The 13,663-nt window shown below is 41.0% G+C and overlaps 1 protein-coding gene across 1 annotated transcript in view; it reads left to right on the forward strand.

The window, feature by feature from the left end:
- The window catches only part of PRKG2 (protein kinase cGMP-dependent 2), a 59,422-nt gene extending 46,009 nt beyond the window's left edge, over positions 1–13,413 (forward strand). Inside the window, exons 11-18 of the mRNA XM_063309961.1 lie at positions 3,939–4,075; positions 4,855–4,944; positions 7,092–7,233; positions 7,832–7,995; positions 8,839–8,961; positions 10,069–10,131; positions 11,843–11,909; positions 12,633–13,413. Of these exons, the coding sequence (XP_063166031.1) occupies positions 3,939–4,075; positions 4,855–4,944; positions 7,092–7,233; positions 7,832–7,995; positions 8,839–8,961; positions 10,069–10,131; positions 11,843–11,909; positions 12,633–12,728 (882 nt within the window). The 3' untranslated portion in view covers positions 12,729–13,413. The remainder of the gene's footprint in view (positions 1–3,938; positions 4,076–4,854; positions 4,945–7,091; positions 7,234–7,831; positions 7,996–8,838; positions 8,962–10,068; positions 10,132–11,842; positions 11,910–12,632) is intronic.
- Positions 13,414–13,663: the final 250 nt, after the last annotated feature.

A 13,663-nucleotide genomic window follows, 5' to 3' on the forward strand; every position in this document is an offset into this window, starting at 1 on the left:
GAGATGCCTAGGGAATGTACTTACCCAGTTATCTGGGAACAGTTTGATCCTGTTGGACCTGAGGAAGTGGACAAGATCCTCTGGGCTGTAAATGCCACCACCTGTCAATTAGATCCATGCCCCTCCTGGCTGGTGAAGACAGCTCGGGAGGTGATGTGTGGTTGGGTCCAGTTGATGGTAAATACATCCTTGCAGGAGGGGGTGTTTCCGACAGCCTTTAAGGAGGTGCTGGTGCACCTCCTCCTCAAGAAACCATCACTGAATCCTACCGTGCTGGATAATTTTCATCCAGTCTCCCACCTCCCTTTTATGGAGAAGGTGGTTGAGAAAGTGGTGGCACTGCAGCTCCAGAGGATCCTGGTGGAAGCAGATTATCTAGACCCCTTTCAGTCAGGTTTCAGGCCCAAATATGGGACAGAAACAGCACTGGTTGTACTTATAGATGATCTCTGGCAGGAGCAGGATGGAGGCTTTCTCTCTCCATCCTTGCTCTCTATGACCTCTCAGCGGCTTTCGATACCATTGACCGTGGTATCCTTTTGGGGCGGCTCAGGGAGTTGGGGGTGGGTGGCGTACTGTTGTGCTGGTTCCTCCAGGGTCAGTCCCAGTCGGTGTTGATAGGGAAGGGGAGATCGGCCCCACAGCCCCTCTTTTGTGGGGTGCCGCAGGGATCGGTACTCTCCCCTCTCCTTTTTAACATCTACATGAAGCTGGGTGAGATCATCCATCTCCATGGGATGAGGTATCATCAATATGCTGATGATACTCAAGTATACATCTCCATCCCGGGGGAAGTAAGTGATGCTGTGACTGCCCTTTCCAGGTGCCTGGGGGCTGTTGGGGTCTGGATGGGGAGCAACAGGCTTCAGCTGAACCCTGGTAAGACAGAATGGCTGTGGGTTAATGGACCCTAGGAATTTGCCATCTTTGGTTCTGGATGGGGTTGCACTGCCCCAGACAGACCCAGTGCATAACTTGGGGGTCCTCTTGGACCCTCGACTCCTGCTCGAAGAGCAGGCAGCAGTTGTGGCCAGGAGGGCCTTTGCGCAACTTCATGTTGTGCGCCAGTTATGCTCCTTCCTGGAGCTAGAAGCCCTTTGAATGGTCACTCACGCCCTGGTCATCTCCCATATAGATTACTGTAATGCACTGTACATGGGGCTACCCTTGAAGAGTATCTGGAAGCTACAGCTGGTCCAGAATGCAGCTGTGCGGGCAATTTTAGGTGCTTCAAGATCAGCACATATTATTCCCTTGCTCTGCGAGCTGCATTGGGTGCCAGTTTGCTTCCAGGTCCAATTCAAGGTGTTGGTTATCACCTTTAAAGCCCTACATGGCATGGGTCCAGGTTACCTAAGGGACCATCTCATCCCCGTTACATCAACCTGTCCCACCCAGTCATGCAGAGGGGGCATGCTACGGACCCCGTCTGCAAGAGAATTCCATCTGGCAGGGTCCAGGAGGCGGGCCTTCTCTGCAGCAGCTCCCGTCCTTTGGAACATCCTTCCACCGGAAGTGAGGTTGGCCTCCTTGCTTCTGGACTTCAGGAAACTGCTGAAGACCTGGTTTTGTCACCATGCCTGGAGTGGGGATAGGAAGAGCCACTCTTGGGGCAGGTTGGTTCCCTAGTCCTGCCAGGGCCGGTTCCGGTCCCCTTTGGGGGGAATTAGATCTGCCATCACTTGGATTTTATTATATTTTATAGTATTTATTGATATTGTCCTGATGTTATTGTATTTTATACTGTTTTATTGTGAACTGCCAGGGTCCCCTGAGTTGGGGAGATGGGCGGTAATAAAAATATGATAAATAAATAAATAAATAAATTATTTTTAAAAGTAAAATAAAATAAGGCATTAAAATTGGACACTAGAGGGAACTAGAAGGAATTAAAGATTACGATTAAAGGAGAAGAACACTTAAATTTGACTTACTAATATAGAATGGAGCAAAATATTTTAACATTGGACATATTGAAGGATATTTTTGAACAATGGACACAAGTTAATTTTAAGAGTGTCTGCTTCTATAGATAGACTGTAATTAAAAGATTTTTTGGAAGAGGAACAAGTTTTTCTAGACAAGACTGAGACTGATCTGAAAGTGGATTTAAAAATGACAAGCTACAAGAATGATATGGAAAAGGATGCTACACTGGACATGCAAAAGAAACTGGCTGACATCTTAATAATTAAAAGGGATATACAAATAACAAACCAAGAGAGCAACCCGGATAATTTTCCCATATTGGATTTACAAAAGAGGCTGGTTAAAGCTTTGAAGAATTTTGTGAGAAGGGAAAAAGAATAAATGAAAAGAAATCAAGTTCTAGGACATTATTTGAAGGGACTAAAGATCAAGATTGTTAAAAATAAAAGGAAGGAATATAAAGTTGGTTTATTTGATCAAGGTTAAAATAGGTATGTGTAAGGGTTGAGTCTGACTCTGAGGCTGAGGAAGGGGAAATTGAAACCTATGCTAGGCAAATCAGGGAAACTGAAACTCGGAGTGACTCAGCAGAGCGGGAAAGTCGTGAGCAGCTGATTGACCAAAACCAGGAGCTGGATTCAGAGCCACCAGTCAGCGCAAGGGACAGGCGAGCCAAAAACCGTGCCAAGCAAAAAGAAGCATGATTGGTTCCAGAGGAAAAATGGTGTGAAGGGAACAAAATAAAAAGCAGGCAGCTCAAGGACCGGGTTGCTGGAGACAAATGTTCCACTGAGCTAACAGCTTCCCCAGGAGAAGAAAGAAGCCAGCTCCTGCCAAGTCCTGTCACACCTCCTTGCCTCAGCCTCCCATTGAGTCCTGCCTACCGCCTTGTCAAGGGTCCCAGTTGAGTCCCGTCAAGCCACATCACCTTGCTCCCCAGCTGAACCTGACTTCGCTGTCTTGCCAAGTGATCTGCCATTGCCTGGTTGGGCTGGAATTGAACTATTAATTAAAGGACAATTACTGATTGTGTATAGTTGTATTGTAAATAAAGAATTCCATTTTACTCCCTAGTCGCCTCATAGTCTAAACATGTTGTCATCTCTGGTAACCTTTAATGGACTTTTGCTGATCAGGACTGAAATGATGAGGTTTTAAGGATTTGTTTATAGATAAGAGATGGGATATGGAAGAAGAGATCATTTGTTGTAATTTAAGAGGTGATAAGTTACTAAAATTGTTCATATTTGTGATGAAGGGGGAAGTTACTTCTTTATTACTCTTTTCTTTTTCTTTACTATATTCTTATTTCCTGTTTTCTTTTTTTTTCCTTGCGCCTTCTATTTTGTCTTCTTTTCTTTTTTAGTTTTTTTATCATTGTAAGTGTAATTTTTAATATATTTACTATTAAAAATAGGTATATTTTTGTATCCTTAAAAAAAGGATCTTCCTCAAAATTCTTTCTGAAACCTGGAAAAGAAATCCAGAATATTATGACATCTGATTTGCACAAGCGGTATTACTCACTGTGCCCCCTCCCCCCCAAAAAGGGCTGCCGAAAGATTGTCCATCTTTGCTCTGATAAAATCTATAAACGTGCTGAAGTCCACTGTATTTGGTTAAAACAATAGTTTGCGTGTGCTTTGGTATTTTGCTGGAATGGCTGGTATGATATGCTTGACAAAATTGTCTTATTGGAAGTGGTTCTTTGCTTAGATTCTTGGTAAGTGGGGGTTTGAAACATGTGGCTAAGAACCTGTTCCTAAACCTTTCCCCAACCTGGGAGTCCTCCAGATGTGTTGACTTCATCTCCAAGAATTCTCCAGCCAGCGTGGCCGCTGCTGAGAATTCTGAGAATTGAACTCCAAACATCTGGAAAGTATTGACTGAGGGAGGGTGCATTACAGCTTGGATTTGCAGCTCTATTCTGCTTTTATTCTGAAGAATTTGAGAATGGGAGAGAGCTCCTGCTTATGATTCTGACAATTTTTTTTTTCTGGTGAGTTCAGGTGAAAGTTAAGAATGAGAACATAGCATTTGCCATGAAATGCATTAAGAAGAAGCACATAGTGGATACCAAGCAACAGGAACATATTCACTCAGAAAAGAAAATTCTAGAAGAGGCCTGTTCACCGTTCATTGTGAAGTAAATTTTAAAAATATTTATATAAACCTATGTCTTTAAAAAGATCTGTTGCAAAAAATGACAAAGTCTGGATGTGGCATCACTGTTTTTCCACGCTCTTCCAGAAACCGTGAATCTCATTATCTCTCTCCATCCCACAACATATTGTTATCCTCTGCAATTCACGCTTAAGCTGTCTTTCAGCTGTTGGGAACCAGTGACAATATACTTTTGCTTAACAGGAAATGGTGAGGACACTCAACTTGTTTTCCTTGCATTACTCATCATATATAGTGGGTAATTGGTTTTAGCGGGGAACTTCATGGAAACTCTTACATATTTTAGAATCCTAATTTTCTGGATTCTCAGACATACAAAGAACCTCCGCAGGTAGAAGAGTCTCTTCACTCCACCCAATGGCCCACTGTTACCCTCAACTGCGGATGAATGGCCTGAATCTAAATTATTTTTATAATGAACTTCATGGAAGGGACAAGATTTCCCCTGAATTTCATTCAGCCCCTCAGTCTTGGCATTCTACAAGGCAGTTACAATAATCTTATTCCAGCAAGTTTTTAATCCTGGGTGATTGTTTATGGATGTCTACCTTGGTTGGGTTGATACATATTATGTTCTGCTTTTATGTGCTCACCCAGAGACTCCATTTGTGGTGGGTCACAAGAATTGTTCCTCCATACATACAGTGCTACAGAAATGTCATTACTGTTGCATTAGATACATTTTATTTTCAACTGGAATTGTTTGCATGTTGCTTCTTTCTTTTTTTTACTTTGGTTCAGATTGTATCGCACATTCAAAGACAACAAATATGTTTATATGCTCTTAGAAGCCTGTCTTGGAGGTGAACTATGGAGCATCCTCAGGGACAGGTATTATTATTATTATTATTATTATTATTAGCCTATTTTTTATTTTTTATATAAGGAATGGTTTTATAAAGGGTATAAAAATGATGCAAGCCATACAATTGTATATAATTAGAAGGTTGGAAATTTACATTATAAAGAAACAAATTTTGAAAGCATTTGGCTGATACCTTCCGCCACATGGATGACATGTGCTACCAAGCCATGACTGGAAGAAAATAAAAACAAGCTGAAATAGTTAATGCTGGATGCCCTAAATGGATCAAATGAGGTTTTGCAAACAGTGGTCCAAACAGTAATGGATTTATTTTTTTTAAGTGAGACTATGTTTGATTATCGGGACTCTAGATTGTGGATGAAACAAAGTGATGGTGTGTCTCAGTCTGCAACTTGATCTTATGCAGATTTACCTGGTAGTATATCGATGAGTTGAGTGGTATTTACTCCCAAACAGATGTCCCTTGGATTATTTTATTTATATAACATAAGATGGTTTTTTTCATTCAAAGTGACAAAAAAAAACCCCAAATTAGTATTTCAAGGTATTATAGAATTTTTATGAACTTTTGAGAAAGAAAATATGACTGTGTATTTGCAAAAGCTGGTAAGTTATTTCTTTAGTGGGTATAGGACATTCTAAATCTTAGAACCTAAGATAATGTGTCTTAGGATCTGAGCTGTTAGAGACTGATCAGGAAATGGATTTTAGAGTTATTTATTTATTTATTATTCAAATTTTGTTACTGCCCATCTCTCCCAAAAGAGGGACTCTTATGGTGAATGAAAATAACAATTCGAGTCTGTGACTGCTGTAAAAAAGGCCAATTCCATGCTTGGAATCATTAGGACGGAAATAAAAAATGAGTAATTCAATACAGTAATTTTCTTGTATAAACCTATGGTGAGACCACATTTGTAATTCTCTGTCTGTTTCTGGTCAGCAGACTGGAAAAGCAATAATATAAAGTTGGGAAAAGGGCAAAAAAGGGCAACCAAAATTATTATGGACTAAAAAAGAAAGACTACAGTGTCTGGGGTTTTGGTATGGAGCCAAGGAAGGTATGATACAGATACTTAAAAAATTATGCATTGTACAGGAGGAAATTTGGATAGATTTTAATTTCTCACAGTGTTCATCCATTAAAACTAAATTTAAACTAGATGTAGGGAAATTATCAAAGGAAGTACATAATTAAATGACAGCATTTGCTTCCATCAGATGTTGTGATAGCCACTAATTTAAATAATTTTAAATGGGACTGAAGAAATTAATGGAAAAATGGATTATCGGGGTCTACTAGACTTGAATGCTGAGTACCAACTCCAAAATCATGGTGGCCCTCTTTTTGAATACCATCTGCTGAGCAGTAACAAGGAAAAGGTTAAATGTCTGTGAAGCCCCCCTTAGATTAGCATTATCACCCTATAATGGGATTAGGTAATTTTCCAAAGGCAGAACTCCCTCTTCGCAACATCTTCCTCCTAGAGCTGCCTTTGACCCCAATGTTCCTGTAATACCAGAATGCTATGAGGAGAATTTTATTTCAACAGACCTTGGCCCCTTGGTATGATTGTGGGTATCCACTGAGTTACTTTAAGGTAGTCCTCAATTTACGACCACAACTGGGACCAGAACTTCAGTTGCTAAGCAAGGAGGTTGTTAAGTGAGTCACACCTGGTTTTATGACCTTTTTTGCCATGGTCATTAAGCAAATCCAGCTTCCTCCACTGATTTTATTTGTTGGAAGCCATCTAGGAAGGTCTCAAATGGCGATCATGTGACCCCAGGACACTACAGCCATCATAAATACATACCGGTTGCCGAGTGCCTGTAGTTTGATCACATGACCGTAGGGATGCTGTGACAGTTGTAAGTGAGAAGACTGGTCATAAGTCTCTTTTTTCAGCACTGTTGTAACTTTGAACCATCATTAAACGAATGGTCATAAGTCAAGGACTACCTGTATTTATTCTTTGTTCTATTTTCTGATGTTCCTGATTCTTATTGTACCTCTTCAGAATCTACTAAGACTGGAAAAGGATGAAAAACTTTGAAAATAAATAATTGGAAAATGAAAACAATCCTCCTTTCTTTCTTTCTTTCTTTCTTTCTTTCTTTCTTTCTTTCTTTCTTTCTTTCTTTCTTTCAGGGGTAGTTTTGATGAAACCACTACAAAGTTCTGTGTTGGGTGTGTGACAGAAGCTATTGAATATTTGCATTGTATGAGTATAATCTACAGGGATTTGAAACCAGAAAATTTAATTTTGGATGCCCAAGGTTATATAAAGCTGGTAAGTTTTAAAAAAAAGGAAAATAAATTTTATCAGGATATTGCAAAGAGAAGTTTGCTTTGCATTTAGTATGCAGCCATTCAAAGGGAAGTTTAACAATGCTTATATCTTTGTACCTCTATCTTACTGAAGATAAGACTATGTTACTTTGCAGATTAGGAAGAAATATTAGTATAGAAGGACGTATATTGATTTATACTTACATGCAAACACAAATGCATTTATATATTATTCCTCATTAGAAACAATCCTGACTATTTCTTTGTTAAACTGGTAATATATTTTCCTTTCAATTTCCCATGCACAAACATGTTCCTGCAGAGTTCACACTCAAAGTCATACTGTGAGACAGATGTACAGTATATTAAGGATTGCAGATGTGGAGGTCTTGCCGACAAATTCCAGTTACTAAGGACTGATGGCAAACGACAGCTGTTACCCTTTTGTTTACAGCTTTCCAAGATGCATCTGAGTGGCGACTCTGTGAGGAGGAATATTGAATCCATCTCAGAATTCCTTATAATAGACATTAGAAACAAGAACCAACAAGCTTAGATACAACTCTCTGGTAACAGCATCTTCTCTTCTTTTCTGCAAGGTTGACTTTGGGTTTGCTAAAAAGATCAGAGCAGGGCAGAAGACCTGGACATTCTGTGGGACACCTGAATATGTTGCACCTGAAGTCATTCTGAATAAAGGCCATGATTTCAGTGTGGATTTCTGGTCTCTTGGAATCCTTGTGTATGAACTGCTTACAGGAAAGTATGTCCCAGGAGACTGGTTTCTTCTGGCCTACATTGAGGGCCACATTGGAATGCTCGGGTGCATGCTTATACATGGGTACAGCTGAAGGGCTGTACACAGCTCTTGTCCTACATCCTGGTGGCCCACATGGACCCCTTTTGCTTTGTACTCCACTTCTTTGAGTATTGTTTCCACTTTCCTCTTCGTGTATGCAAGAAATAGAGAAGGATTGGCATAGAACAGCCCAGAAAGAAAGGGGGTTGGGAGACATGCCGGACTCTGCTCACCATCAATTGCAATTGCCGATTGTTTTTCCCAGGATGTGGGAGGCCCTTTGTATGGTAACTATTCAAGGATGCCAAAATTGTAGCCCATCAGTCTTTTGTGGCCCTCCCTTTGAGTGGATGGGGCTAAAAAGGTGGATCTTTTTTGTTTTTACATTGGGAGATTTGAAGGGGCAAAATGGGTACCTTAAGCCTTGGAGAGGGCTTAAAGCACCTATATCACTCCTTAAAACCCCTAAAACTCCTCCCAAGATGTAGCCTGGTCCTCACCCAGTTTTGAAGAGCACTCCTGATATCCACATACATTCTGATACAGCCCTTAAGCTAATGGAAGTGGCATTTCCCTGTTTTTTTTTGGGGGGGGGGAATAATTTCAGGCAGCTGGTATCTGCAATTAACTTAAGTTATGAGAAAATCAATCTGTGATGTGGATGGATATAATGCTCAGTCCCACCTTTTTTTAGAGAAGCAGCCTAGCACGTGGGGAAAGGATGCCTGGGTCCAACACATTATTTTTTTTAACTGTGTTTTTTCCCTCCCTCACTTTCCCTCGATTTTGAAATGACATCTACTCAAGTCCTCCATTTACTGGAGTCGATCAAATGATGACCTACAATTTGATTTTAAAAGGCGTCGAAAGGCTGGATTTTCCCAGAATAATAACCAAGCGCCCTGAGGATTTGATTCGGCGGCTTTGCAGGTGAGAGAAGGGCAACTGTGTTGCAGAGGTGCGAGAAGAATAAGCGAGCAGGGTTGTACTTTCTTAAGCACCCAACCTCCAGCCAAATTTTAATCCAGAATCATATGTTTGTTGGTATTATTCAGCACGGTAATCCCATATGGCTCTATTTGGACAAAGGTCCCATTGTGATCAGTAGGATGCCCTACCTGGGAAGTGTGCTACATTATTTAGTGTGCCTTCCTCAACCAAAGCAACCTTCAGATATCCTGAAGAGAACTCTTAAGAACTTGTATAATTGATAAGAATGGGATATAAAAGTTTAACCAGGGCACTTAATCATATGACAACTTTTAAAAAAAAAATCAGTAGGGATTTTATTGGCCCCACCAAATCTCTTTTTGATCTATGGCATGTCTCCATGTCATAACCAGCTATCTTTTAATCTGGCTTCTCTGTTGATGTTAAATCTTTTGTGTCAGTTGCTAGGCAACTACCTTAAAACTGAGCACTTAGGCAATTAAGGTCTGCAAACCATTTTAATGCATATTCTACAAAGAAGTATAGGAAGGTTGGAAGTTAATTAAAGACTGAGTTGCTGAGATTGTAGCATCAGACAGCATCAAGGTACATGATGCAACCATGGTGGAAAATGATTGTTTTCCTGGGAACATTGCCTGGAATTCTGTCATAAAAAAAAAAAAGAGCAGAACACCAAGGAAAACTGGAAGATTAAGAGTATTTCATTCTTGCCATCAGAAGTTTGGGAAGTTTCTTGCTTCCCATCTTTCAAAGAGCCTTTGAGCCAATCACTTGCTCTCAGCCCACCTCACAGTTACTGGGTAAGAAAAAATAAGGAGATCTCTCTCCCACTCTGTACACACACTTCAGTTCCCAAAGAAAGGTTGAATATAAATGATAACAACAACAACGGTAATAATATTGATATTAATCCACAGTAAACTGATCCACTCCCAGCCATCTTTATCCTGGAAATCAAATAGGAGATACTCAAGTCTCTGAGATGCAAAGGGAAATTAATTATGGAATTGTGAGGGTATTGCCAAATTGTAAAGTGTGTTCTCATTCTCTCTGTCTCTCTCTCTCTTACCCACACATGCACACTAGACAAAGCCCTACAGAGAGATTAGGAAATCTGAAGAATGGAATCCATGATATCAAGAGGCACAGGTAAATGAAGATCTGGGTAGCTAATCAGTGAAGAGTCGACTGTACATAAGAGCTCTTATTTTGTTCTTGCTGTTGCTTTTAATGCTTTAAGACAAGAGTGGGTAACTGTGGCCCTCCGGCCAAATGAGCAGTCAGGCTAATTTCATCTTTGTCTCAGCCTCACTTCAGATCCCAAATGCAAGAGATCAGTTAAGACCACTGGGCAGAGCCAGCAGTCCCTTCCTTGCAGTCTGAGGCTTTCGACAAAGAGAAGATATTGTCAGGAGCAGGAAAAAGGGGGTATCAGAGCAGAAATCTGCCCCCACTCACTTTTTGGCTCTGGACCCCACATTGCTTGTTTTAGCTGGATATACAGATAGTCCTCGACTTATGACCATTTCTTTAGCAACCATTCAAAGTTATGATGGTGCTGGAAAAGTGATTTATGACCGGTCCTCGCACTTACAACCATCACAGCATCCCTGCAGTCACGTGATGAGAATTCAGGCACTTGGCAACCAGCTCGCACTTATGACAGTTGCAGCATTCCAGGGTCATGTGATCGCCATTTGCAACCTTCCCAGCTGGCTTCTGACAAGCAAAGTCAATGGGGGAAGCTGGATTCGCTTAATGACCACACTGATTCGCTTAATGACCACAGCAAAAAAGGTCGTAAAATTGGGTGTGACTCCCTTAACAACTGTCTTGCTTAGCTACAGAAGTTCCAGTCCCAGTTGTGGTCATAAGTCGAGAACTACCTGTAGTCCCCAACAGATTACCTATGGGAATGATGTTTTCAGTAGCCACAAAAAGGTTAGGGTTTAAACATAACCTGGTTTTAACAGAAAGGAAGGTAACCCAACACTCTGGTGTTGTAATTGTATGTGGGAATGACCTTGAGAGATAGGAGGAAGAGCCACAGACTGGACATCTGGCATGTAGACAATTTCTCAGCCCACAGAAGGAGGAAGGGCATGGGAAACATTTTAGAAGGAACCCTCTTTAGTCTTCCAGAGAGTAAAAGGAAAGGAGGGGAGAAATACTTTGAGTTTTGCAAGATTCTGTTAATGTAACCTGACAATAAAGATAGAATTAGTACTCATAGGTGTGCTTCTTGTCTGAACTACCTCAAAGGGCTAACAGGTGTTGCAGGCAGCCCTCACCCAAATTTTATGTGGCATGTCAAAGACCTGTAGAAGAGATCAAGCCTGTGGGAGAGGAATCTCTCCATCTGTGTCAGCCTTCCCAGGTGGAACAGACAGGAAATGCGACCAGATGAGCTAATTCTACTTTATTGTAAGGCTACCTTAACAGAATCTTGCAAGTTTGAAAGTACAATTTTCCTCCTGTCTCCTGTCTTCAGCCTGAGAAGTTAGGGAGGGTCCCTTCTGAGTCTCTTGCTCTGCCCACTATCCAGTTACGGGCTCTGCTCTCTCTTATCTGACCATTCCCTAGGCAGCATCTCTTTGCCCTGTCTCCCAGGGTCTTTCCTACTTACCATTACAATCTGGCCATCCACTGGTGGAAGAAGTAGGGGAGACAGATTTGGGGGTGACACAGAGAGGAAGGGCCTTGTTTATCATGGACCCTTGACAGATGACAGAACACTGCAGCCCTTGATCAGAAAATACGCATCCCTGCTTTAAGGGTGGGATGCAGAGGCAAGTTTGTTTGGAACTATACTTATGAAACCAGCCAAATAACCATCTTGCTATTTAACTTTACATTCTAGGTGGCTGAATGGTTTTAATTGGGAAGGACTCAAGGCAAAGAAGTTAACATCACCCCTAAAAAGAGAGGTACTCAACCAGTCCCTTTTAAATTAATTGATCAACAACATGCACAGGCCGGTGCCTCATTCTTATCAGGAACTGTGTTAACTGAGTTGCCCTTTACAATGTGTGTTATGAAGATGCCACAGAGATCCTGTTCCCACCACACTTAACTGCGTCAATGGGGAGAGAGTTCTTGTATTGTGGGCACATCAAAAAGGAGTTGACTGGCCCAATTAACCCCCGTTTACTCAAAATAGACCCAATTATGACAAAGTTAAAGTAACTCAACCTAGTCAGTTGTGTTGTAGGGACACCTATACAAATTAATTTGTTTTGGCTACCTAACCCTCCAAGAAAAAGAACTGGAGAGGAAGAATGGCCAGAAGAGGAACCTCTCTGTTACAGACCTCACTGCCAAGGCCTGGCATTATAGAACACAACTCCTGATTGGCTCCTGAATACTGATTGGCTACAGCACTCAGTATTGCCCATTGTTGCCTTGTTGGCCAATAGGAAAGAGGCTTGTAATGGAATGAAGCCTTGCCATGCAAAGTCTGATGGAATATCAGGCAGAAATGGGAGAAAATGGATCCAAAGAAGGGGCTGGGCATGGATTTCATTGTGGTTGTCAAGTGTAAGCCCAACGTGGGGCATAATATGTGTTGTAGGCCAGATCTGATGGAGTCTGGTAGCAAATATCTCTTAAGATTTTTTTTCAAATATGCTTATACCACAACTCTCTCACAGCTTTCAGGTCCCATGGACTACAGTCACTTTGACAGATATCCACCTGAACAGGGAGTTCCACCAGATGAGCTTTCGGGCTGGGATAAAGATTTCTAAGAAGAGAAAATCCCTACAAGGCTAGTAATGTAATTGTCAGCATTCACAGGTTGTCTGCAGTGATTGTACGTGTACTTATTAAGGGTCCAGCCAATATGCACTGAAATTGCATTTAAAATTCAAAGGACCGTGGATCACACTCTTAATTTCCTCTGTAAATTCCTGACACGAAGTATTTCACGGTGAAGCTATGCCTTCTGAGAAGCAGAATGAAGGGGACCAGTGACCAGCAGCTTAACGCCCTGCTAAATTACGATCTAAATTCCACATTCATCTCCTTCGGAAGTGTGTGGCCCATTTATTACATCAGCATCTATGCTCTGATGTGCTTTGCATAAAATGCCACTGTGAGCAACCTTGGACCCCAGAGATGAGAACTGTAGGAGGGTGAGGGAATGCTGGAAAGAGAGTAGCATTTGAATAGCTTTCTGTAGGTCTCAGTGCTCATTTTTTCTGTTATCTTACCAGGTAAATGAAACCTGTTCCTAATAGTGGGTGAATCCTGAAAACTAAAATGTGCCTCTAAAAATATTTTCCCTTTAAAAATAAGGTTAAAATTAAGTTGTATTGTTTTTACAAAAGCAAAAACACAGATGTAAAAATGCAGAAAAGAAAAATAAAGCCAAAAAAGTAGTAAAAACTACAGTAGCAGATGGACATGCATACGCATACACACATATTTGATTTTTTTCCGTATGTGCAGTGTGCATGTGCGTGTACATACTACACACCCACACATTCACATGCAATGGCGTACATTTTCACGGAAAAGTTCTATTTCTGTTATTTTAGAGAGGAATGGATCAGTGCGGTTGTATAAAGCATACAATGACCAATTAGACTTTCGAGAAGAAATTCAATTGTTACTGAACAATTATTTCCACAAGTAGTCATTTCTATATGTTTCAGTTGATTTTGTAAAGATATGATCAGAG

This window comes from Candoia aspera, chromosome 8 (genome assembly GCF_035149785.1).
Source record: "Candoia aspera isolate rCanAsp1 chromosome 8, rCanAsp1.hap2, whole genome shotgun sequence".
Classification (NCBI taxonomy): Eukaryota; Metazoa; Chordata; class Lepidosauria; order Squamata; family Boidae; genus Candoia; species Candoia aspera.